Source organism: Piliocolobus tephrosceles, unplaced genomic scaffold (assembly GCF_002776525.5).
Source record: "Piliocolobus tephrosceles isolate RC106 unplaced genomic scaffold, ASM277652v3 unscaffolded_20, whole genome shotgun sequence".
In the NCBI taxonomy this organism is placed as follows: Eukaryota; Metazoa; Chordata; class Mammalia; order Primates; family Cercopithecidae; genus Piliocolobus; species Piliocolobus tephrosceles.
The window spans coordinates 2,192,294-2,220,140 of record NW_022302087.1 but is presented as its reverse complement, the minus strand read 5'-3'; the positions used below and the strand labels follow the sequence as shown (position 1 = coordinate 2,220,140).

The 27,847-nt window shown below is 38.7% G+C and overlaps 1 protein-coding gene across 2 annotated transcripts in view; it reads right to left on the bottom strand.

Moving 5' to 3' along the window:
- MORC1 (MORC family CW-type zinc finger 1) overlaps positions 1 to 27,847 on the bottom strand; it is a 175,596-nt gene continuing 147,749 nt past the window's right edge. The window contains exons 24-28 of one of the 2 annotated variants that reach the window (XM_023210742.2): positions 27,204 to 27,356; positions 19,263 to 19,335; positions 17,607 to 17,660; positions 5,181 to 5,375; positions 1 to 872 (exon numbers count right to left, since the gene is read on the bottom strand). In XM_023210742.2, coding sequence (XP_023066510.1) covers positions 717 to 872; positions 5,181 to 5,375; positions 17,607 to 17,660; positions 19,263 to 19,335; positions 27,204 to 27,356 — 631 coding nt within the window. In that variant the 3' untranslated portion in view covers positions 1 to 716. The remainder of the gene's footprint in view (positions 873 to 5,180; positions 5,376 to 17,606; positions 17,661 to 19,262; positions 19,336 to 27,203; positions 27,357 to 27,847) is intronic. The other variant, XM_023210752.1, reaches the window with a different exon arrangement.

The window sequence follows — 27,847 nt, the reverse complement described above, 5'->3', positions numbered from 1 at the left end:
TTTCACAAATGAATATTAAATGTTTTATTGTTTTTGTCTAAAGTTTCAGACATTTCTGAACAAAAAACAACCACTTATCAAGAAAAGTGTAAAACATGCTTCTTTATGTATATGTAAATGTAAAACAACAATTTTTACATATGTGTAATATGTATACATATTATGCTTAGGAGATTTATTATTTTACTATGACAAAATAATAAAATTATATAAGCTATATCTCAGTTTTGAGAGGATTTGTATTTTCTGCTTTACTGAGTGTTGGCTATAGTGGAGAAAGGGCATAAAGTCTTTCTTTTTCAACATCTTCAAGAGGAGGTGAGTCTGTAGTCCTCTGCATATTGATTTTGAAAACATCTGCTTTTAAATTTTTTTAAGGAATAACAAAATTACAATAACAATATTTTAAGGAATAACAAAATTTAAGCTTGAGTGAAATTTTCATTTTTTTCGGTAGCTCACAAGAAAATTAGAGAACTCTAAATATTATTAATATTTCTGAAAGAAAAGGAAGATTTAGACAATAGGATTAGGGAATATATAAATTGTAAATTGGTCTCCATTTCTAGAGTGTACAATTTTCTTATTTGAAAAAAATTTCTTTTTCTTATTGTTAAACAGAATAGACTTTACAGTAACAACAAAAAAGAAAAAATTTTAAAAGAACCTTTCAATTTTCTTATCAGCATTTTTTAAAAGGGAATACCTTCTCTGACTTAATTTTCAGGAGTCTTTTCATTTTTTTCTAAAGGGAGTCTATGTCTTGTATCTATAGTTACTTTATTTAAATTGTTCTGGAGGAGGAGATTATCTTCTTTAAGCAAAGCTTCTAAATAAGTGTCAATCTGCTCCAGGTCACCTTCTGGACCACCCTGGAAAAGAGAAGCAACAGTCACACCAGGGAACGAAGCTGTAGAGCTTATTCCTGTAATTTGGGCAGCTTCCTAACAGTCTTCCCTATGACTCATGCTGCAACAAAAGCCACCTTACATTTGAATCATGCTTTTAACCTTTCAAAATGTTTTCTCATTTAATGTCATTTTATGCTAACAAGTGGTTAGAAACTTGGTTCATTTTTTTATTCTTTAGTGGAAGTTAGTACAACTGTTTTTTCTCTTTTTAAAAAATTACTTGCTATATTCCTAAAGCCCCCTCAGTCTAATCTCACCCTTCTCTGTTATAGGCTGTCATCTCTTATTTTTAAAATTAATGAATCTTTAGCCTTATAGGCAAAAAATAGACAAGTAGCCAAATTTTGTCTTCTCTGTTTCTTCTATTTCCATTGCAGTGTCTTTTCCCTCAGCTCTTGGCTTACTACCCTGGTCTGTCTCCTTTTCTTTGTCCTCCCTGTCTCTCTTTTACTCAGCTCCCTGTTGAGGCGATTTCATGCTCTCCTTTCCTGGGCTTCTTGATCCAATGAACATGTGGCGGGGCCGGCCGGGGGGGGGTGGTCTTCAAAAAGTTCATGGAAAATGCATATTATGAAAAAACTACGTAGGCACGGATTTCAAAATTTTTGAACAAAAATAAACTCACACTAAGTTGTTATGACATATTTGACCAGGATGTAGTTTGAGGCACTAAAAGGATAAGATAGTCAGTTTGAAAGAAGCCACTATCAGACCAACATGAATTCTGCTGCAATTGATTGAAGCAAGAACAAAGATCAAATGTATGGTGAAACTTGGGTGGAAGAATGGCAAAATTATTCACGCTTTATGAAAAGTTTATGGAGACAATATCCCCAACAGAGAGCCTATAACAGAAGGATGAGATTAGACTCAGGGAGCTATAGGACTATGGCAAGTAATTTTTAAAAACAGAGAAATCAGCAGTTTATAAATGGATAACTTGAGAACGGATGAGATGATGTTGAAGAGGAAGCTGGCAGTGTCAGACTGTCCACATCCCTTTGCTAGGAAAAAGTTAATCTTGTTCATGCTCTTACTGGAGAAGATGGATAATTAATAGCAGAAACAATCGCCAACACCACAGACATCTCGAGTAGTTCAGCTAACACAATTCTGACTGAAAAATTAAACTTGAGCAAACTTTCCACTCAATGGGTGCCAAAACCATTGTCCCTAGATCAGCTGCAGACAAGAGCAAAGCTTTCAATGGAAATTTTAGATAAATGGGATCACGATCCTGAAGGATTTCTTCAAAAAACTGTAACAGGAGATGAAATGTGGCTTTGCAAGTATGATCCTGAAGACAAAGCAATGGCTACCTAGAGGTGGAAGAGGTCCAGTCAAAGCAACAGTGGTCGGTCAAGAGCAAAGGTCATGACAACAGTTTTTTGGGATACTCAGGGCATTTTGCTTGTTGACTTTCTTGAGGGCCAAAGAACAATAACATCAGCTTATTATAATGGTGTTTTGAGCAAGTTAGCCAAAGCTTTCATAGAAAAACGCCTGGGAAAGATTCATCAGAGAGTCCTCTTCCACCATGACAACGTTCCTGCTTATTCCTCTCATCAAACAAGGGCAATTTTGTGAGAGTTTTGACAGGAAATCATTAGGCATACCTTATTGTCCTGATCTGACTCCTTCTGACTTCTTTTTAAAAAATCTTTTTAAAAAATCTGTAAAGGGCATCCATTTTTCTTTAATAATGTAAAAAAGACTGCATTGACATGGTTAAATTCCAAGAACTCTTAGATCTTTAGAGATGGACTAAAAGGCTGCTGCCATTGTTTACATAAGTGTCTTGACCTTGATGGAGATTATGTTGAAAAATAAAGTTTACATTTTTACTTTTAGCTTTTGATCCCATTTTTCCACAAACTGCTTGAGCTCCCCTTTAATGTTCCCTCTTGGCTGACTGATCTAAATCTCATTCCCTTGGGCCCAACTATGGGATCAACTAACTTTCCAACTGAGCGGATAGATAAGAGGATTTTTTAGGAAGGGCCTTTCAGAAGCAATCCCAGCACTAAGTGTCTAGCACCATTAACCTCGCCTCTGCATCTCTTCTCTGGTTCCATAAAATGTGCTTCAGCTTTACTCCCTCTACCATAGATTTGCTCTAACAAGGCTGGATTGTACTGAGTTCCAGCTTGTGACTGGGATACTGTTCCTACAGATGGATTACAATGATGCTGATATTTACCTTGGCTTCCAAATATTCGCTGACCCTGAAGAATGCCCTGTGACCCTGACACAAAGCACTTCTCGTCCTGTTAGATATAATCTGATCTTTTGGCTCTTATCCTCTGCCTGGTGGACTAAACTTCTTCCAGGATGCTACATTATTTCCATGCTCGGCTTCTTCATGTGCCTGCCCCACCTCTATCTGCTCTGGGTCCCTCATCTTGATTCTCTGCTGTACTCTACTGCAGTGGCTCTGGCAATCAGAGACTGTGAAATAGAACTTTCATGTGGGGGGATGAGAGTAATACATTTGGGCAGGCGCCCTTTAAGTGCCTCTCCACTGAGACTAGGCAAAAGAGTTTCATACTCTGCTGGCTGAAGCCCTTCACCTGCCTACCAAACTTTGTGAATACAGTAAATTAAATTAGTATGGTTACTCTGGCTGCTGCTTAAGAACCTAGAGGTTTGGCAGAGCAGTAGTAAATGATTATTCTTTCAGTTTTTCTTAGCCAAATGTGGATTTGCTATTATGAAAGTCAATTATTTTATAAACTTGTTTAATAGTCAGGAAGTGGTATTCAGTCTCTAGGATACAGAATTTCTTTGGTCTTTCTAGTTTACTTGTTAAGTGAAACAATAATTGTCACTGAAACACTACCACGTGCTAGGCTCCATACCAGACTTTTAACACATGAAAACATCTGGCATCCTTCACAGCCACAAGAACCAAAAGGAGCTCTACTGAAATCCCACTCGCATAGCAATACATAAACTAGACAAACTGGCTGAAGTGGTATGGTTGATAGAAGCACAAATACAATTACCTTTATATAAAAATTAGCATTAACATCCTTTTAAATTTTAATAACATAACATTTTAACTGTTGCCTAGACCATCAAAGGGGTGAGGGACTTTTCTTTTGGCAATATACTTAAATTAAGCAAAAAACAACAAAAAAGCTTTTCTGCATTTTGTCTTGTACTTAATATAAATTTCAGATAAATTAAAAGATTTAGTTTTTTGAAGTGGGAAAGGACTCCCACTTTTAAATGTTTACAACCAGGACTGAGACCCAGGCAGTCTGGCTTCAAGGTCCATGTTCTTCACACGTTATACAGATGTATGTATGGTGAGTTTCCTTGTCTCTCCCCAGCCCTTTCAAGGGCAAGGCAATCCAATCCTCTAGCCAATCCTCCATAAGGGTCTCAGTTCCTGTCCCCTCACCTTCCGTGGCCCACGAAGGCTCTGTCTCCTGTTCCAGCACTCAGGGCCTATATTTGAGGACAAAATGCCACAGGCTCCCTAGGCTCACTGTTCTGGCTTGGATTTCTCAATTCATTTCTAGAATCCACAGGAAGACTTTCAATCTTGACTACATGTATTTTCAGTTTTGTTGTATTGTATGCAGCATTTCCATGTGCTATAGAAGACGGGCTCTTCCTCATTAGTTCGACCTATCACATAACTCAGTTCTTTATACATTACAAACATATAAACAAAACTGACAGTAATCCATACTTACATGATGTTTCCTGACTTCTCTCAAACTGTCCTCTAAGATTAAGAGGGTTTATTTTTATTTATGCATTAAAATAAAAGTAAAGTAAAATATTTCGCTGTCTGAAAAAACTGAAAAAATTACCTACTGGTCACATGTTATTAAGGGGACGCCAAGGGTGATCATGCTATACCAACAAGCACAAGCAAAGATTCTGAATTAAGATACAAAAGAACGTGCGCCTGTAGTTCCAGTTACTTGGAAGACTGAGGCAGGAGGAATCACTTGAACCCGGGAGGCAGAGGTTGCAGTGAGCCGAGATCACGCCACTGCACTCCAGCCTGGCAACAGAGCGAGACTCCATCTCAAAAAAAAAAAAAAAGATACGAAAGAACACAGAGTTTCTAAATGTTCTAATATATGCTTTCACAATTCATTTATTTAGGCTTTTGAAATCCTTATGTGGAGAGAAAAGGCTGACTTAAGTGACTGTCCAGGTCAGTAAGTGAATGACAATGTTAAGAGAAGTTAGATGAGTTCTCGTTCCGTAGAGTCTACTCCTACTGTCAAATACAATTTTTTCACTCACCGGTTGAAGTTTCTGCAGCAATAGTGCCAGTTTTATACGAAGATTCTTCAGCTTATCCTCACAGATTTTTCTTTTATTTTCACATTGCCCCAGAGAGATTTCATTATGTATTCCTCTTGTATTGGAATCATAGATAATGGACTGCAATTTCCTCTTTATTTTGTTTTCATATTGGACCATATAAGTATTCTGTATCTGGGAATGTTTTAAAAACAGTTTTGGCATGTTTTTAAAATATTACTTTCCCCCTAGTATCACTAGACAATTTCATATTCCAACTCTGCCTACATGTACCAAGTGTCAATTTTGTAGGTAAGTACTACAGGTGGTCTAAATTTAGGAAATGTTGATACCCTTAAGGAACTTACATACACTCTGATGGAAGAGTTAGAAGAGAAAAATGTATAATATTTTCAGTAAATGTAATTATGAGGAGGAAAGAGACACATGACAGTGAGCTTGGAGACCTCTGCTCTGGAATGAAGAAGAAACCTCGTAAAGGTTGCATCTGTTCTCCCAACGGTGATCACCAGATTATTTAAGGCACAAAGTGAGCAGGTGCCTCTGGCTCTCTCTCTGCAGCACCAGTCATTCACAGGCAATGACAGAATGGCCCACCACTTGGGGCTGTCTGGCAGATGATGTAGTGTTACTTGTAAGGCAAGGCTGCAGCATCCAGAAAGCACAGAAACTACAGAAAGAGGAATTCCTGTTCTCACTCTCTTGGGGTTCCTTACCATGATACAAAAAGTACAGGCAGTTATGTATATGACCCTCATTAATTGAAGAATCTTGGTTGTTTTCCAAAATTTCATGCTGTGCCTGAGGCACTCATGAAGTAGAAAGAGGTAATGGAGAGGCCAAATGCTTCAGTTTCAGAATGACATTAATTGCTTGTAAAAACATTTCTAGAAGGCCAAGTGATATTCTGAGAAAAGAGATACTGGGCAAATCCCACTTTGATAAGCATTTGGATGTTTATGTAATAAGGAGATTTCTGTGTTCTAATATGACTGGGTTGCCAAGAAAGTTGTAAGGTAGCCTCATTTGTCTTTTGGGCCTACCTTTCCCTCTTCAGGCCCTTCACTACACTGACTATGTGCAGACCCTTCTCTGACGTCCACATCATCTCCTTTAGCATTCACTGACTTCATGAGTTTCCCCTTTTTCTGCAAAATCCTTTACACAAGCAAGTGAAAATCCCTACATATAGGAAATTCTGTTTAATAAATATTCACTAACTAGTTCCTAACTTGAAAGCACTGCATTTGATTATAGATGATGTGGAGATATATAAGGTACAGTCTTTGCCCTCAAGAACTCTCTAGTCTACAGCATGAGATAATACAAGTGTGCAAGTAAATCTTATGGAAGATAAGGACCTTGTGCCCACAAGTAAGGCACTAAATAGCAGGGATTCAGGACAGCAGATAATGCAGCACTCACAGCAAGGGAATTTCAAACACATGGGTAAATCCTGCCTTGAAACCCAGGCTACATTTAAAGATTCTGGAAGGGAATCCACTTTTGAACATCTTTAATTCAACCTATAAGTTGATGCCTTAAAACTAAGGCAACCACCACCTCCACCAGGAAGCTTCATAGATGCTTCCTATAGAGGCTGCAGGCAAACCCGGGGAGAGACATCTACTGCCTGAAGGTGGAGTAGGAGGAATAATCCAACTCAGCTGGAATAAGGAGAACAGCGCTACATACAGTTCACATGTCACTAGCCACTTACAGTTTTCAGAACTCTAGAATGTTATACCTTTTGCCATGCTGAATAATAGTCAGAAAACACTTTTTTCATAAAAATAAAAGCCACAGTAAAATAAACCAAAACAAATCAAAGATAAACTTCAAAAATGGCAAACATTATGGAAATATTATTTGAAAAAACAACAGTATTGCTCAAATCAGCCATAAAAAGGAACCTGCTATTGACACACTTAAATGGACCTGAAGTGATGCTGAATAAATAAGGCAATTGTCAAATGACACATACATATGATTCCATTTCTACAGCATTCCTGAAAAGACAAAGCGATAGAGATGGAGAACAGATTAGTGGATGCCAGGAGTTAGAGTTGAGTGTGGAAGGGCTGAGTGGATATGACTATAAAAATGCAGCATAAGGGAGATACTTATGGTAATGAGAATTCTGCATCCTGATTTCGGTAATGGTTATACAAACTTCCATGTATGATGAAATCACATAGAACTATACATACACATTTTACCAAATTCAATTTCCTCGTTTTGATATCGTACCATAGTTATGCATAATTATGTACTGGAGGAAACCGGGTGATGAGTACACAGGACCTCTCTGTACTATTTTTGCAACTTCCTATGAATCTATAATTATTTTGAAATTAAAAGAAAAAAGCAAAAACAAAAAGCCTCGACACTATTAATATGAGATGAGATCAAGAATGTTTAATATAGTACACTACAAAGTCATTCAGTCTCTGAAAGTTTACCTTTTAGTAACCAGTAAACTATGTTTTTATCAAATACTACAGGCCAGCTTTTTGGTTTACTCTCCTGCCTTTCTCTCCAGGAGGTTCTGCTAACCTCTCCAGGAAGTTTCTATGAAAGGTAACAATGTTGACAACTTTTCAAGCTCAGTGTAAAAGGACATCTAGTTGTATTAGCTTTTTTGTGCGTTAACATTTTAATTAAGGTGAGAAAATAATTGTAGCAAGATGAGAGGCTTAGTTCTGCTGGTTAAACCCACTCTTGTAGAGGTATCTGCAGATCACAAACTAAATTCTTTCCGAACTACATCAATTCAGAATGGAATTAGGATTTGAAAGAAAGGATATTTAACTGAGATTTTAATTTTCTGCCTTGAATTCAAAGAGCAGGAGCTCTAGCAGTTTTGCAGCTCCAAAATCGTAATGAGTTTGTGCAAAGTAAGGAAGGCCTACAACATCTATAGATTTTGTAGCATACAAACAGGAATATTCATTAAAGTGTTTATGTTGGCAGGCACTAAAGCAGAAACAATCGACTGTGATTCAACATGTAACTATGAAGATCCAGATGCATTCAAAGGCACTGGTTGCATGCTGCTAGAATACAGAGTTTGATGACAGGATTATTAACTTCAAGGATTCTACCATCTAACTGAGGAGAACATGAAATATAATTAACTATTATAAGGTAGAAATGTTAATTAATGCTAAACAAAGTTTTAACTTTCTCCCAGAACACAGAGAGGTCAAGATTAATTTCTCATGGAGAAACTGAGAGTCTTCACGTAAAAGATAATATTGACCAAGCTCAATGGGGAAGGATTTCAAGAGGCCAACTGTGTATTGGCAGAGTGGATAGGAGTATTTTGGGGAATATCAGGAGGGGAAAGGCTCAGGGGTAGACCAGTGTAAGTAAGTTGGAACAACTCTGGGGCACTCATTTTAGCTGAAACAGACGGCTTCTGAGGAAAGAATAAAAGATGATGGTTTGAGTCAGGTGATGCAGGACCACCAATGCCATTATGAATCAGCTACCACTACAATAGTAGTTATGAAAACCACGGTTGTGACCAAGGAAGCCTGTGACTTACGTAAGTTTCTCCTATGCTGTGATGTGGCTCTCTTCATTAAATGTACACACCTTCAGTCACGTTGTTCTGTGTTTTGTTTACAAGATCTCATTTCAACAGGAACTTCTGGTCTCCTGACTGTTTATCTTGCTTTGATTTTTTGAACCCGACTTGCCCTGCATGTTAAGGGGATACTGCTCATCATCTACACTAACACTATTCACCCTGAATAAGCACGTATCTTATTCACTCTGGCTCCATTACTAATGGTGTAGACTTTGGAAAAAATATTTAGAGGTGGGGGGGGGAGGGCGGAGCAAGATGGCCGAATAGGAACAACTCCAGTCTCCAGCTCCCAGCGCGAGCAACACAGAAGACAGGTGATTTCTGCATTTTCAACTGAGGTACTGGGTACATCTCACTAGGGAGTGCCGGACAATCGGTGCTGGTCAGCTGCTGCAGCCCGACCAGCAAGAGCTGAAGCAGGGCAAGGCATCGCCTCACCTGGGAAGCGCAAGGGGGAAGGGAATCCCTTTTCCTAGCCAGGGGAACTGAGACACACAACACCTGGAAAATCGGGTAACTCCCACCCCAATACTGCGCTTTACCAAGGGTCTTAGCAAACGGGCACACCAGGAGGTTTTATCCCACACCTGGCCTGGAGGGTCCCACGCCCACGGAGCCTCCCTCATTGCTAGGACAGCAGTCTGTGATCTAACAGCAAGACAGCAGCAAGGCTGGGGGAGGGGCACCCGCCATTGCTGAGGCTTAAGTAGGTAAACAAAGCGCTGGGAAGCTCGAACTGGGTGGAGCTCACAGCAGCTCAAAGAGGCCTGCCTGTCTCTGTAGACTCCACCTCTGGGGACAGGGCACAGCTAAACAACAACAACAACAAAGCAGCAGAAACCTCTGCAGACGCAAACGACTCTGACAGCTTTGAAGAGAGCAGTGGATCTCCCAACACGGAGGTTGAGATCTGAGAACGGACAGACTGCCTGCTGAAGTGGGTCCCTGATCCCTGAGCAGTCTAACTGGGAGACATCCCCCACTAGGGGCAGACCAAAACCCCACACCTCACACGGTGGAGTGAACCCCTGAGAGGAAGCTTCCAAAGCAAGAATCAGACAGGTACACTCGCTGTTCAGCAATATTCTATCTTCTGCAGCCTCTGCTGCTGACACCCAGGCAAACAGGGTCTGGAGTGGACCTCAAGTAATCTCCAACAGACCTACAGCTGAGGGTCCTGACTGTTAGAAGGAAAACTAACAAACAGGAAGGACACCCACACCAAAACCCCATCAGTACGTCACCATCATCAAAGACCAGAGGCAGATAAAACCACAAAGATGGGGAAAAAGCAGGGCAGAAAAGCTGGAAATTCAAAAAATAAGAGCGCCTCTCCCCCTCCAAAGGAACGCAACTCATCGCCAGCAACGGATCAAAGCTGGTCGGAGAATGACTTTGATGAGATGAGAGAAGAAGGCTTCAGTCCATCAAACTTCTCAGAGCTAAAGGAGGAATTAGGTACCCAGCACAAAGAAACTAAAAATCTTGAAAAAAGAGTGGAAGAAATGATAACTAGAATAATTAATGCAGAGAAGGCCGTAAACGAAATGACAGAGATGAAAACCATGACACGAGAAATACGTGACAAATGCACAAGCTTCAGTAACCGACTTGATCAACTGGAAGAAAGAGTATCAGCGATTGAGGATCAAATGAATGAAATGAAGCGAGAAGAGAAACCTAAAGAAAAAAGAAGAAAAATAAATGAACAAAGCCTGCAAGAAGTATGGGATTATGTAAAAAGACCAAGTCTACGTCTGATTGGGGTGCTTGAAAGTGAGGGGGAAAATGGAACCAAGTTGGAAAACACTCTTCAGGATACAGTAGGGCAGGCCAACATTCAAATTCAGGAAATACAGAGAACACCACGAAGATACTCCTCGAGAAGAGCAACTCTAAGACACATAATTGCCAGATTCACCAAAGTTGAAATGAAGGAAAAAATCTTAAGGGCAGCCAGAGAGAAAGGTCGGGTTACCCACAAAGGGAAGCCCATCAGACTGACAGCAGATCTCTCGGCAGAAACTCTACAAGCCAGAAGAGTGTGGAGGCCAATATTCAACATTCTTAAAGAAAAGAATTTTAAACCCAGAATTTCATATCCAGCCAAACTAAGTTTCATAAGTGAAGGAGAAATAAAATCCTTTACAGATAAGCAAATGCTTAGAGATTTTGTCACTACCAGGCTTGCCTTACAAGAGACCCTGAAGGAAGCACTAAACATGGAAAGGAACAACCGGTACCAGCCATTGCAAAAACATGCCAAAATGTAAAGACCATCGAGGCTAGGAAGAAACTACATCATCTAACGAGCAAAATAACCAGTTAATATCATAATGGCAGGATCAAGTTCACACATAACAATATTAACCTTAAATGTAAATGGACTAAATGCTCCAATTAAAAGACACAGACTGGCAAACTGGATAAAGAGTCAAGACCCATCAGTCTGCTGTATTCAGGGGACCCATCTCACATGCAGAGACATACATAGGCTCAAAATAAAGGGATGGAGGAAGATCTACCAAGCAAATGGAGAATAAAAGAAAGCAGGGGTTGCAATACTAGTCTCTGATAAAACAGACTTTAAACCATCAAAGATCAAAAGAGACAAAGAAGGCCATTACATAATGGTAAAGGGATCAATTCAACAGGAAGAGCTAACTATCCTAAATATATATACACCCAATACAGGAGCACCCAGATTCATAAAGCAAGTCCTTAGAGACTTACAAAGAGACTTAGACTTCCATACAATAATAATGGGAGACTTCAACACCCCACTGTCAACATTAGACAGATCAACCAGACAGAAAGTTAACAAGGATATCCAGGAATTGAACTCATCTCTGCAGCAAGCAGACCTAATAGACATCTACAGAACTCTCCACCCCAAATCATCAGAATATACATTCTTCTCAGCACCACATCACACTTATTCCAAAATTGACCACATAGTTGGAAGTAAAGCACTCCTCAGCAAATGTACAAGAACGGAAATTATAACAAACTGTCTCTCAGACCACAGTGCAATCAAACTAGAACTCAGGATTAAGAAACTCAATCAAAACTGCTGGACTATATGGAAACTGAATAACCGGCTCCTGAATGACTACTGGGTACATAACGAAATGAAGGCAGAAATAAAGATGTTCTTTGAAACCAATGAGAACAAAGATACAACATACCAGAATCTCTGGGACACATTTAAAGCAGTGTGTAGAGGGAAATTTATAGCACTAAATGCCCACAAGAGACAGCTGGAAAGATCTAAAATGGACACTCTGACATCACTATTAAAAGAACTAGAGAAGCAAGAGCAAACACATTCAAAAGCTAGCAGAAGGCAAGAAATAACTAAGATCAGAGCAGAACTGAAGGAGATAGAGATACAAAAAACCCTCCAAAAAATCAATGAATCCAGGAGTTGGTTTTTTGAAAAGATCAACAAAATTGATAGACCGCTAGCAAGACTAATAAAGAAGAAAAGAGAGAAGAATCAAATAGATGCAATAAAAAATGATAAAGGGGATATCACCACGGACCCCACAGAAATACAAACTACCATCAGAGAATACTATAAACACCTCTACACAAATAAACTGGAAAATCTAGAAGAAATGGATAATTTCCTGGACACTTACACTCTCCCAAGACTAAACGAGGAAGAAGCTGAATCCCTGAATAGACCAATAGCAGGCTCTGAAATTGAGGCAATAATTAATAGCCTACCAACCAAAAAAAGTCCAGGACCAGATGGATTCACAGCTGAATTCTACCAGAGGTACAAGGAGGAGCCAGTACCATTCCTTCTGAAACTATTCCAATCAATAGAAAAAGAGGGAATCCTCCCTAACTCATTTTATGAGGCCAACATCATCCTGATACCAAAGCCTGGCAGAGACACAACAAAAAAAGAGAATTTTAGACCAATATCCTTGATGAACATCGATGCAAAAATCCTCAATAAAATACTGGCAAACCGAATCCAGCAGCACATCAAAAAGCTTATCCACCATGATCAAGTGGGCTTCATCCCTGGGATGCAAGGCTGGCTGGTTCAATATACGCAAATCAATAAACGTAATCCAGCATATAAACAGAACCAAAGACAAAAACCACATGATTATCTCAATAGATGCAGAAAAGGCCTTTGACAAAATTCAACAGCCCTTCATGCTAAAAACGCTCAATAAACTCGGTATTGATGGAATGTATCTCAAAATAATAAGAGCTATTTATGACAAACCCACAGCCAATATCATACTGAATGGGCAAAAACTGGAAAAATTCCCTTTGAAAACTGGCACAAGACAAGGATGCCCGCTCTCACCACTCCTATTCAACATAGTGTTGGAAGTTATGGCTAGGGCAATCAGGCAAGAGAAAGAAATAAAGGGTATTCAGTTAGGAAAAGAAGAAGTCAAATTGTCCCTGTTTGCAGATGACATGATTGTATATTTAGAAAACCCCATCATCTCAGCCCAAAATCTCCTTAAGCTGATACGCAACTTCAGCAAAGTCTCAGGATACAAAATTAATGTGCAAAAATCACAAGCATTCTTATACACCAGTAACAGACAAGCAGAGAGCCAAATCATGAATGAACTTCCATTCACAATTGCTTCAAAGAGAATAAAATACCTAGGAATCCAACCTACAAGGGATGTAAAGGACCTCTTCAAGGAGAACTACAAACCACTGCTCAGTGAAATCAAAGAGGACACAAACAAATGGAAGAATATACCATGCTCATGGATAGGAAGAATCAATATCGTGAAAATGGCCATACTGCCCAAGGTCATTTATAGATTCAATGCCATCCCCATCAAGCTACCAATGAGTTTCTTCACAGAATTGGAAAAAACTGCTTTAAAGTTCATATGGAACCAAAAAAGAGCCCGCATTGCCAAAACAACCCTAAGTCAAAAGAACAAAGCTGGAGGCATGACGCTACCTGACTTCAAACTATACTACAAGGCTACAGTAACCAAAACAGCATGGTACTGGTACCAAAACAGAGATATAGACCAATGGAACAGAACAGAGACCTCAGATATAATACCACACATCTACAGCCATCTGATCTTTGACAAACCTGAGAGAAACAAGAAATGGGGAAAGGATTCCCTATTTAATAAATGGTGCTGGGAAAATTGGCTAGCCATAAGTAGAAAGCTGAAACTGGATCCTTTCCTTACTCCTTATACGAAAATTAATTCAAGATGGATTAGAGACTTAAATGTTAGACCTAATACCATAAAAACCCTAGAAGAAAACCTAGGTATTACCATTCAGGACATAGGTATGGGCAAGGACTTCATGTCTAAAACACCAAAAGCAACGGCAGCAAAAGCCAAAATTGACAAATGGGATCTCATTAAACTAAAGAGCTTCTGCACAGCAAAAGAAAGTACCATCAGAGTGAACAGGCAACCTACAGAATGGGAGAAAATTTTTGCAATCTACTCATCTGACAAAGGGCTCATTTCCAGAATCTACAAAGAACTCAAACAAATATACAAGAAAAAAACAAACAACCCCATCCAAAAGTGGGCAAAGGATATGAACAGACATTTCTCAAAAGAAGACATTCATACAGCCAACAGACACATGAAAAAATGCTCATCATCACTCGCCATCAGAGAAATGCAAATCAAAACCACAATGAGATACCATCTCACACCAGTTAGAACGGCAATCATTAAAAAATCAGGGAACAACAGGTGTTGGAGAGGATGTGGAGAAATAGGAACACTTTTACACTGTTGGTGGGATTGTAAACTAGTTCAACCATTATGGAAAACAGTATGGCGATTCCTCAAGGATCTAGAACTAGAAGTACCATATGACCCAGCCATCCCATGATTGGGTATATACCCAAAGGATTATAAATCATGCTGCTATAAAGACACATGCACACGTATGTTTATTGTGGCACTATTCACAATAGCAAAGACTTGGAATCAACCCAAATGTCCTTCAGTGACAGTCTGGATTAAGAAAATGTGGCACATATACACCATGGAATACTATGCAGCCATAAAAAAGGATGAGTTTGTGTCTTTTGTAGGGACATCGATGCAGCTGGAAACCATCATTCTCAGCAAACTATTGGAAGAACAGAAAACCAAACACCACATGTTCTCACTCATAGGTGTGAACTGAACAATGAGATCACCTGGACTCGGGAAGGGGAACATCACACACCAGGGCCTATCATGGGGAGGGGGGAGAGGGGAGGGATTGCATTGGGTGTTATACCTGATGTAAATGACAAGTTGATGGGTGCTGACGAGTTGATGGGTGCAGCACACCAACATGGCACACGTATACATATGTAACAAACCTGCATGTTATGCACATGCACCCTAGAACTTAAAGTATAATAATAATAAAATAAAATAAAATAAATATTTAGAGGCAGATATAAAAGGGTATATATAAGCTTGGATAAACAGCTATATGACAGTATAATTCTTAGCACATTTCTAAGTTTTACAGTGTATTCAAATCAGAGTCCCCTAGCCAGTAAATGGAGAGCTACAGGAAGATCCAGGAGCCTTACTGATAAGCTCCTCAAGCTGACTGCCACAGACTTTCATTTGGGACAATGAATTCCTGGTGGCCCAACAAGCCAACCCGTCTACCACATACACCCCACATAAATATATCACTGTCAGCATCTCCTCCATATATGTCTCATGATGTAATGTCAGATCTCCAGTCAGTTAAAAATAATTCTTCTACACCAACAGGCTGAGAAGTTGTAATATACTTACTGCAAGTAATACATGTGACCTCTATCACAAAGATGAAGTATTAAAGTCTGGATGAGAATAAGATGAAATAGCCAGGTGTGGTAGTACAAGCCTGTAATCCTAGCCACTCTGAGGCTAAGCCAGGAGGATTGCTTGAACCCATGAGTTCAAGACCAGCCTGGGCAATGTAGCAAGATCCTATTTCAAGACAAAAACAAGCAACACAAAAATTGAGGGGGTGGGCAAAAAAAGTTGAAAAAAAAGGTAGAATGAAAAGAACTTTGGAGTGGGAAAATCAGGGTTCCAATTCTGAATCTGATCATGACACTGGAATATTATCTTTCTGAATCTCTATTTCCTCATTACTGAAAGAGATAGTGGTACCTACCTACCAAAGTTGTGAGGATAAATGAGTTAATGCAGGAAAGACCTAGTTCAGTGCCTGGCTGTAGTGGCTCTCAATTAATCCCAGTTTTATATTATTGATGAGAATAATATTAGTGGTAGGACAGCATCAAAATATACTGAAAGTAAACTTTGTCTTTTATTCTTGTTAGGAAATGTTGACAAGTAACTCTTCAAACTGAAAATGTTCAGTTACTACTTTTTCAGCAAAATGTTACTCAGAAAATAAATTCAGTTTTTAGTTGAACAGTAATGGGAGACCAATAACTACACCCCCCCTTTCATTTCCAGTTGTTTATCACCATCCAGTTGATAGAAACATCAAAGGCAAACCTATCAACAAGGGTTGTTAAATTTAGGCCCAGTCTGAACTTTAAATACCATGTGATACAGTCTTTGTAAGAAAGAATATGGTTTAGGTTCTACTTGTCAAGTTTGCCTCGTCGTATGTCTTTGGGGAACTTACTTCACCATTCTTTTCCAATTATAAAACAAGAATATTCAGATGTCTTCCATTATAACTCCTTCTTGGACTTTTGGCTAAGATAAAATGCGAATGTACTCCATTACCTATAAAAACTATGAGGCAGTGTCTCTGCTTAGAGTCATTCTTTGCACAACTCCAAGAAGTGCCAGTCACCTCTTAATCTTTACAGATTTTCATGTTATGAGAGCTTTCCAAAGATGGCTGTAAACATAAGCATACAAAAAGAAGATGCTAATGTTTGCATTAATGATGGAGCTGGTGGCTAGGTGACAAAGCACAGATAAAGTGTCAACAAAGACCCAACATTTCAGTATGATCCTGGTGTCAAAGTTCTTGGCTACTCTGGCCTGTGCGATGAATCTGGGAACCTTCATGGCCATCCTGGCTCCAATATTCATCCCGTATGTCAGCTTGGCCAAGTTCACAACTTGGAGTCCCAGGGTTTTTTTTTTTTTAAGAGTAAAATGAGGGATTTGAGGGCATATGATTTTTTGAGATATTTCTGTAGTAGAACTGAAGGGCATTCTGGACTCTTTCTCCCCCAGGAAATCCTTAAGGACCAGATACACAGCATTATTTGATAACTGTTAAAAAAAAAAATCTACCCAGAGAAAGAGAAAGGTTGTAAGGAAATACACAAAAATATTAGTATCAGTGATCTTGGAATGGTTTGAGGCTATGGATGAATTTTTAAAAACTGTTTTTACTTCTTATATTAGCATTAATTACCTTTATGTCTACTTGAGAATGAAAAAATCACTAACTTAAAAAACTATTGCTAAGGTACTTAAAAAACTCAGAGAGATATCAAATTGTTTGAAATGATTTAAAACTTTAATCTAAAATTCATGCTTCAGTCTAGCATTTTGAGGATTCAGTGAAAATATTTCTTAAAAACTCAGACTGTCCTGTTTCCTATTCAAGATACAGTCCTACTCCAAGTGTTTCATAGCTTTATATTATAGAAATGTTAGTATTTTAAAATTCAAAAAGATGTTGCTTTATGACATCTGATATGCTATACATTAATCTAAGTCTCGATAAGTGAATGCAAATTTGATTTCCTTTCAAATCTAACATTTGGAAATGTACATTATTTATCCTTTGGAACACGGGATCATTTAGAATACAAATGGCGATACTGAAAGGACACTTACCTGGTTGAAACACATTTTCAGCTTTTTGTTTATATGCTCTGGGCACTGCTCCAGCTGTTTTCATAAATGATAACAGAACAGGATATTAGCTTTTAGAGAATGTGCTGTATACAGCAGAGTTATATCATGCAAGCATTCAGCATAAAAAGCATCAAAGTCTAGAACTGGCCAACATTGGTACCATGGGCCTTTTAAGTCTGAGTCTAATTAAATTAATTAACTAAATTATACTTTGCTTCCTTCCAAAAAAGAACTAAGTCAGCTTACATAAATGAATACAGCACAGTTAAAAAATCTGTGCAGATACAGAAATCAAGGTGAAGAAAAATGAAGTGATAAAATAACAAATATTCAAAGGGAGATGTCAAGAGGGCAGCTGGAGTCTGGGTTTCTTGGAAGGGAGTGCCAGGAAAACAGATGGGGAAGTCACTGGCATGTGGGGGGTAGTATTAACGTTGTAAAGTTAGAGATTAGATGAGGTCACCTACAAACAGCATTTAATAGAGAAAAGAAAGTGGCCCAGGAACAAGCCTTCAGACATGCCAACACTGAGAAACCACGTACAATAGGAGCTGCCGCAAAGAAGATGGGAGAGAGGAAAGCAAAAAAATGGGCAGTGTGCAGTCAAGGGAGCTACAAAAAGAAGGTGCTTCAAGGTGAAAGTGGTCACCCGGGTTGAAGGCCTCTGACAGGTCAGGTAAAAGGGACACTGCACTTATCAAGAGGTCACTGGTGGCCCTGACAAGAACAGTCATAGTTCAGCTGTGCAATCAGAAGCCCCATGGGAGAGGATGAGGTGAGAGTAGAGGGTAAAGAGGCAGAAACAATGATTACAGACTAGAAAATTAGGGATGGTGCCCAGGATCAGACTCATATAGTCCCTCTTGCATTCATAATTTGTGCTGTTTTCACCAATACCAAGTATATCCATCGTCTCCACAGGCAACAGAGAGCATGGAGATGGAGAAGAGACCTCCCACCGTCCCGCACTAGGCAGCTCTTCCCTCCACTTCTGCTGAGCAGCTTGCTTGTCAGGCATGCGCACCTCACTCGACTTCACCGCAGCCCTGCGGGAGCCCTTTGTAGACGACTCATTGTTACTTAAGCATAGCCAATAGATGTGAGGCTTACTCTTTGCACCCCAAGTAGCTGTTGGAAGTTTTTTTTCCAATCATGTTTGGTACTGTTTCTGAGAGGAGGTTTGGTCGACACAATTTTCTTCATCTATCTCAGTGATGTCTTGGTGATTTCAGTAAGATGAGTGCTTTGGATACCTAATGTGCCTGACCTACCCAATCCGCAGCTCAGCTCCTCATAGTAAGCAGCTGATGAGGTGTATCTAAGGAACAGAAACTTTGTTTTTGGTGGGGGAGAGGGAACTCAGGGACTATGTCCTGTTTCTTTTCATCTCTGCAACTATCTGTCTGTAAGATCTTTTCCACCTTATGTAACTCACAGTCACAATGATTTCAAATTTAGGTTTAATTACGAATCACCATTTGGTGTAAAGATGCTCATCTTCATTCACTTAAGCCATTCTAGGTCCTCTTATTGGAAACATCTTACATTTTTCTTCACTGAGGATTAAATTCAGGATATTCTATCATTCCCGCACAGTTCCAAAAAAAAAAAAAAAAACAATAAAAAGCAACTCACTTCACAACTTAATGCAGGTTCTTCCAATTCTGATGGTAGCTGATACTCAGGAAAAAAATACAGAAGAATCTCCCTAGGAATACAAGCACAGCAGATATGGGAATATACAAGGATAACAGAGGTAGCACTCACCTGTCAGAACTGGATTTGTCTCTTGGGTATCAAACATCCTGGCAAAGACGAATATTAGTTACCCCCAAACATTTCGTTTTTAGAATTGACATCAAAGTGTTTTTCAGAAAGCATAGACTAGGGAGAGGAAGGTGAATGTAGCTATAAAAAGGCAATAGGAGTGACCCTTCTGGTGAAGGAACTGGTCTGTATCTTGACTGCATCAATATGAATATCCTGATTGTGACACTGTTCTACAGTTTTGCAAGAAGCTAGGTGAAGGGCACAGGGGATCTCTCAGCATTATTTCTTACAACTTAACGTGAACATATATTTATCTCAAAATAAAAAGGTTACTGAAAGAGGGAAGGAAGGAGGGAGGGAGGGAGGGAAGGAAGGAGGGAGGGAGGGAGGGAAGGAGGGAGGGAGGGAGGGAGGGAGGGAAGGAAGGAAGGAAGGAAGGAAGGAAGGAAGGAAGGAAGGAAGGAAGGGAGGGAGGGGAGAAAAAAGAAACGAAATCAGCCAACCTCACAATGCCTCGCAGTCCATAAACAACCAGTCCAGGAAAGGCCTGTACCTAGTTGAGTGTTCTCTTCTGCAGAGAACTCAACATTGCAAATTTCCTGGAAGAAACTAGGCTGACTACAGACTTACTGACTTTTTTCCTGAGAAAACCAAAGAGTTTAAATCTCCAGAGTAATTTTTTCATGAGGGACTCCAAGACTGCTCTTAGAAATCACACGTGGACCCTGCTCTTTCTAATAGTGGTGGCTGTTGTTCTGACAGGTGCTTCATTTTGTCAAAAGGCAGTAGCACCCATCCTTCTACTGTGACAGTTTTTCTAGGATTAATCACCTATATGACACATATTTCATTCCTGGGAGAATATGAGATCTAGAAATTTATAGCCACCACATCTTAAAACTGCATAGTATTCTAATGCTGACGTGTTCCAAGAGCTTCATGTATATTATCTAAGGGATTTACAATATGTTTCCAGTTGTAAAATAATATGGTATACCAAAAACAAAACAGCTCTTTCTTATACAATTTACATTCCTCATACTTTAAGTATATTATTTGTATTAATACACATTTATAATTTCAAGGGGATTAAAACCAAAAAGCTGAAAATTCTTGGCATTGCCCAAACATGAAATATGACATACAACACTTCTCAGAGTTATTTGTCTGGCTAGCAAGAAGATGAATGGGGTAGGAATGGGATTAAAAAAACAGTGGGGTCGGGGGTTTCCAGGTATATGAGATGAGAAGAAATCATATGGCATAGAAAGAAAAGTTGCAACAGGAGTTCCTGGGAAAGGCGACCTGGGTCAACATTATGGCCGTTTTGTTGGAGCAGGAGGGGTGAGAGAGCTTTTACACAAACTAACCTTGCTACTCCTCAAATCCAGGATCCCTTTCCCCACCACAGGCTTGAGACCTTTTCAGAGTATTAGTTCTTTCCATTGTGAGTATAAATTCTTTTGTCTTTAAATTTACAGCAAATCAGAAATCCCCTAAGAATATGCTCTTAGACAAACAAATATTAGATGGCAGCATTTACTAGCAAAGGGGAGAAACCAAAGGAGAAGGTTGGCGAGAGAAAAAAGTTCTGGATTAGTTCTCGATTACTTTCAATCTGGCATCTCTATTTCAAAATCTATAACAAACATCATCTATAGTCTGAATACTGTCTTACGTATGTACTATTATTTCTAAAAACAGACACATAATAGACATCTTTAAACATGATTTCATGTTTACTGAAATCACAGTACCTTTTGCCATTTTGCATTTTCTCAACTCATTAATTCCACAGACATTCTTTAAACCCCTACTAAAACAACACTTTTGACCTTCAGTGCCCCACAGAGCCTGGCATCATGCCCCCATGCTAGGAACCCAATACAATCTTACTGATTTGGTCTAGCGGGGAAATAGAGACAACCATGTGATAAATGCTTGGAGGACAACGAGAAAGGTGCATCACGGAGACCAGAAGAAGGGGCTCTAACTCATATTTCAGTAGCCATAAAGGAAGAGTGGGAGTTAGCCAAGTGTAGTGGATGGGGGCATGTGAAGGAACTATTCCAGGCCACCGGCACCATACACCAGAGAATTTTGTAATTTTCTTTGGTAAAATATCTGACCAAAAAGTTGGTCAGATTCAAGTATTTTTTCTTTGTGTTTTTTTGTTTGTTTGTTTGTTTTTGAGACTGAGTCTCACTCTGTTGCTGAGGCTGGAGTGCAGTGGTGTGCGATCTCAGCTCACTGCATCCTCCGCCTCCTGGGCTCAAGCAATCCTCCCAACTCAGCCACCTGAGTAGCTGGGATTACAGGCGTGCGCTGTCACACCCAGCTCATTTTTGTATTTTTTTAGAGATGGGGTTTCGCCAGGTTGCCCAGGCTGATCTCGAACTCCTGAGCTTAAGTGATCCACCCACCTCGGCCTCCCAAAGTTCTGGGATTACAGTTGTGAGCCACTGCACCCAGTCAATCCACCTATTCTTTATAAAGTACTAGAATTGTGCCAAACACTGCTATAATTTTCTATACATAATTTCATGCAATCTTTATGGAAACTCTTTGATTGAGGAATTATTCCTATTTTCTCTGATTTCCTGGCTATTAAAGATACCCCACCACCAGGCCCAAGTCAGTTCCCTGTACCCTCCTTCAATGTCTGTCTCCCTCCTGGACTCCCTGGTATTGAGCCTTTTACTCTCTTCTACATCAGATTGCTCCTAAATCACTTCTCCCTTGGAGATTCTGGCCTGTAAGACTGACTAGAGAGGAAGACAAATTACCCAGCAACTTGCAGTCTCTAAACACAAACACACAGGCCTTTCCCTTTTCCTGCAAATTTAATTCAGGAAAACAATTAGATTCTGTAAAAACCTATAGGATACCAAAAATCATAGACTTAGGGTCTGATTGTAGATGCTTAAGAACTCTTTAAAAATTACTTCAGTTTTATTGTCTTGAGTCCCTTTCTTTAATGATATTCTTCAGCAATACTCTTTTTGTTCTTGAGGATACATCTTATCCAACCTCTCTCTATCCTCAAACTTGAGATTTCCCCTAGAACAGACACAGTGAGCCATGAATCCATAAAGTACATTTCAACGTGGGCCAGGAGACACAAAGCACAAAATTCTAGGAATAAACCAGCATTCATTCACTAGGAGCCACTGCATCAAGTAGATGCATCTGGGGCAACTCCTGAACCAAGTGCTGCCATTTCAATAGGACTTCTGTCCCACTTAGGAAAAGGAACAGTCCTTCCCTTGAAGCATTTACTCAGAATTTTAACCCCAGAGTTGGTAATAAAATCAGAAATTTATTTTTGTTTAACATTGTCTTTCTTCTCAAGAATTCAAGAAATAAATATCCTAAAGATCTCCAAAGTTGTTACTTTCATCCAGAATCTTGGCTATGATGCCCATCTCAGCTGAATTTCTGTGGAATCCACATTCATATCTGCAAGTCTGAATCTGAAGTTTTTATAGAGTTCAATTAAGTGAGCTGAACCACTAAATCAACACTATCTCTATAAATCATGGCCAAGCTTCGAAAGGTTCCAGTTAAGGGCCATTTCCATTTTACTCCATAGTCAGATTCCTTTCTCAACAAAATAATTTTTACTAAGAAAAATCTTTGACTCATGATGATACAACTCTACTCTTTCTAAACATGGTAGACATGGGCAGGAGTCCATAGAGTTGCCTGGTCATCCAGCTTGTCTTTTTAAACAATAACCTAGTTAATTAGCTTAGTCCTGGCTAAGGAGAAGAGCAAGCCTCCTGCTGGAGGTTGACCAAAACTTTCTTCCTCAACTCAGTAAAAGACTAGTATGAAATGGAAATGGCACAGTTCTAATAGTGTTTTTTTGGCAGACCTCAACTGCTAGTATATGTATTTTCATGGCCTTTTCCTTTAACAACTGGCAGAAATGTTAAAAAGTGACTTTCTTTTTAAACTTATTTTTGGTATTTTAAAAATCGAAGATAACAAAAAGCATGTTTATATTTTTATAGAAATGAAATAAACGGAGTTTGCCTTATCAAGTTTACATACACAACAATAAACCAAAACAAGGCATTGCAGTTCAACAGTTAAGAGCAAGGACTGTGGGGTCAGATTGCCAGGAAGTCAAATCTAAGCTGTATCCACTTAAGTGTTATATAATGCTAGGCAAATTACTTAACCGCTACATGTCTCAGTTTTCTCATCTGTAAAATGGGGATAATAAAAGTGTCTATTTATAGGATTGTTGTAAGATGACTGAGCTATCATATGCAAAGCGCTTAGGACTATGCCCAGCATATAGTAAGTGCATAACAAATACGTATTGTTACTAATATTATTGCTATTATTATTATTGAAAGAGATTTGAAATGTAATACTACTCCAACATTTAGGATCATCTGATAAAATTTAATAGTCTGGAACCAGTTCAGCTTATTTACCACTAACTTAACTCAGTTGCACTCCAATATTTAAAAGTATTTTAACATCCAGTAATACTACTTACTACTTTTTACATGAATCCCTTTCAATTAAATTAAAAGTATTATTTAAATACATGCTGATATATGTTAGACATACTGTGGACAATTCAATCTGTTTTCAAAGATGTTACTTTATTTGGGAAGTCAACAAACGAATACACAAAAAGCAAGAAGTAATATAAGACAGGAAAATGCCTAACTGAGCAAAATTAGGTAATGAGTATGTACACTAAAAACTATACTTTTAATTAATTGTTAGCATTAATTACACAGAGATGGCCAGACACTACCTTGGCATTGTGGAAACGGATAAGGATGATGTCACGTCCAAAGTGACCCAAATGGAGGGAACACCCTTCACACTTAAAAGGTCTCTAACTACCACTCTTTTTATCATATGACAAGATAGGTAAATATGGTAAACAATTCTGAGTATTTCTTTATACTTTATATCCTTTACATTGTACACAGCGTGCCACATTCTTCATGCTTTGAAAAACTTAAAGTCTAGTAAATTCAAGAAATTACATGTGGACCAGATATAAAATAGCAAATACTACTACAAAAACAACAATAAGAAAAACAACAAAATACCTAACAAAGAAAACAAGAAATCTGTTATCACTGGTGAAATCTGAGAAAACACACTACAAGTTGCTGAAGGCAAAAGAGAAAACTGGTATGACAAGGAGCTCATTTTGTTTTAGTTAAAGCTGTGTTCTGTCCAAATCGTTTTCATCATTGAACATTTTTAATAAAATAATCACCACACAAAATTTAAGCTGACACAGAATAGAGCTGAGCTGATACATTAACACATTCAGCTTTCAGAGTGCTCAGCTGATAACAGCATGATGATTCTAAGCAGTAAAGAGTCTGCCTGTTCATTAGAGAGATAGTTTCTGGGAAATTTTAATTTTCTAGTGATGCCTAATGATAGAAGTGGATGCAATTTAAAGTCTTAGTACACTCAATCAGATTATCCCCTTTTTGATCACATGTAACTCACTAAAATAATAGAAATGTTACATTTAGACAAATAACAGAAATTAGTCAAGAAGAAAATCAGGAAAATAATGAATTTGAAAAAGAAAGTTGATCTACCTGAAAAAGAAATTTAAGTAGCTATGCATCCAAACTCTGCTGCAACACACTCGGACAGGTATCTATAGGTCTCCTAGTGTAAAGAGAGGGTATGTACTATATATGATTAAGAGCATGGGATTCCAAATCAGAAAGCCTTACCTTAAACCTCAGCCCCATCCTTCGTATTTATGTAATTGTCCATGAGACTTGTAATGTGTTAGTTCCTCTAAGCTTCAGTCTCCTCATCCATACACAATATTTAAAAATAACACCAATTTCATGAATTTGTGAGAATAGAAATTAATTTATAAAAAGTAAGTGGGTGGATGCCTGAAATATAAAGGTTCAAACCTGATAACTATTATTGTTTAGCTATTGTTATTATTATTTTTATGGAGACGGGGTCTTGCTATGTTGCCCAGGCTGGTCTCGAACTCCTTCTTTCAAGCAATCCTCCCACCTTGGCCTCCCAAAGTACTGAGATAACAGGCATGAGCCACGGTGCCTGGTGTGACAATTACTATTATTAAGAAGGCCTGGTTCACTTGTAGCAATGTCCAAATAATTGGATATGTAGTCATAGTCATATATTTTTAATGATATTCACATTTATTCAAATATAGACAGGCACATGCATATATAACTTACTGTATACTACTATGCTTTAGTGACCAACCAATAGGCCTGAATTTTAGGACCAGTAACACATCAGGATTCAAATTTATAGCAACCCACTTTCAAAGCTGAGGAACTTATATACTACTTCTAGAAAAATACAGGCAGAGGGTAGGAAACTAGTTAGAGAATCCCATTATTTAGGGATTATACTGTAAGCTACAGCAGTATAATACTGGCATCTGTCTAGATCATTGGATAAGTGGCCTTTTTCAACCTTATAATGCCTGAACCATGCTGAGGTCTGGCCTGCTTTTGTCCCATTTCCAGGCTAGTGGAAGACTGCCAAGCAGACAGAATGGGGTATTTGGTGGTCAGAACTTGGTGTTCTGGAATGTAGCAGTCTGTCTTCATTGCTCCATCAACAACTTGTCTCTGGATACCTAGTGTCAGTAGTGAAAATAGGTCCCTCTACAAAGTCCAAGGTGGGTCCATCCACATGTAACCAAGAGTGCTTCCTCCCTCCTGGGGCAGGACTGTTGTTAGGCATGAGACAGCAGGTGGGGCCTTCATGCCCATTGTCATAATCATAGCCCTGCAGCCCTGGATGCTGCTACAGAGACTTTCACCAAGCCCATGGCATCTGTAGAATTGGGTTCAAGTCTACTGGGGTTAGCAGTCTCCTCTTATAAACAGGACCACAGCCTGAGCTTTAGTAGAGGTTACAGTCCCTATGTAAGTGTTCTCCTCCATCTTTCTCTTTCTTCCTAACTGCTTCTACTGTTTGAGAACTCTCATCTTCAGGAAGATTATGTCAATCACTGATGAAAAAATCAAGCAGCTATCCTAAGGAAAAATACTATTCCAGGTAGGGCATGTGTTTCTCTTCCCTCGCCCAGAGCCTCTTACCCCACACAAGACCTTTAAAACCCAACAAACGTCTGTGGATCCCAACAACACCAATGAGGTACACTAATTTAGTGGTGCTACTGGCCCCACCTCCCACCCTCCCACATGGCACCTATTTTAGAGCACGCTTTGGTATACAGACTTCTTTGACTTGATTTTAAGGCCCCCATCTATTATCAGTCTCTATTTGGAAAAACCCTGAATCATGAACTTTTCCCTCTCCTTGTTTCCATCCTTTGAGAAATGAGACCCAGACATTTAAATTCCTCAAATAACGTGCCCACAAATGTTAACATTCTACACAGAACAAAACAAGCAAAACTCAATTTCCCTCACTAAGTTCAGTATCCAAAACTAAAACAAACAAACAAAAAACCCAGATTTTTTAAAAAGGCCATATAACGTCATAAGAGTCTTTTTTGGGGAAAAAAGAAAGAAAATTCAGTAAAAATTATTTATTACATTCAAGAGAAGACTAATGTCCACCATACTGCCAAACTATGTAACAACAGGCAGTTACCAGTTCTATTATAAGGGACATTTAACCCATAGTATATCTAAATATCATAGTTAGGAGAAAAGTCATAATGTCACTCTATTGAATTTATTCAGTATCATTAAAACTCAGTAGGGAAAACAAACAGGAGTTGTCACTCCTTAGAAAGTGAAACAAAGCATGTGGAAATATGTGAGTAAACATCTTTACCTTAATTTAGACTTCAGTTTTCTCACTGTTTCCTTGACAGGTGTGCTTTGAGACGACGATGGCGAAGAAGCAACTTTATCACCGCCACTCACGGAAACTCTGGCTGTGTGTTCAGAACTTAGATTCACATCTTCCATCGGCACATTGAGCAAGCTGAGGTTTATCATTTCAAAGTAGAAATCATGTTAGGTATTAACAATTTCAGAAACATTAATATACAAAAAGGAGTGAAATGTTCATATACAACAAATGAGAACAAGAACATACGTGTAATGCTAAAAATTGCCACCACTGTAGTTACATGAAACAAATTCTTAATTAGAAGAATTTATATTTATTCCAGTCACATATTTTTTCAAAGTTTTTAGGTAGTAACAACTAAATGGAATTGGTGATAATTTATTTTTAACAGTAGTCATATACCACTTGTCTGTCATTTGCTGAAAGAGACTTTTGAAACCTGTTAAACAACTACAGAATATTTTTTGTAAGCCTCATGGTAACCATACAGCAGAAATCTACAATGGATATACTTAAAAAGCAACAAATTAAAACATACTGTAACCAAGTAGCCCCATTTTTCTAAGAAAAAGAAAATGAGTTACTATTATTTTTTATTATTTCTTATTTTCTCTTTTCTCCAT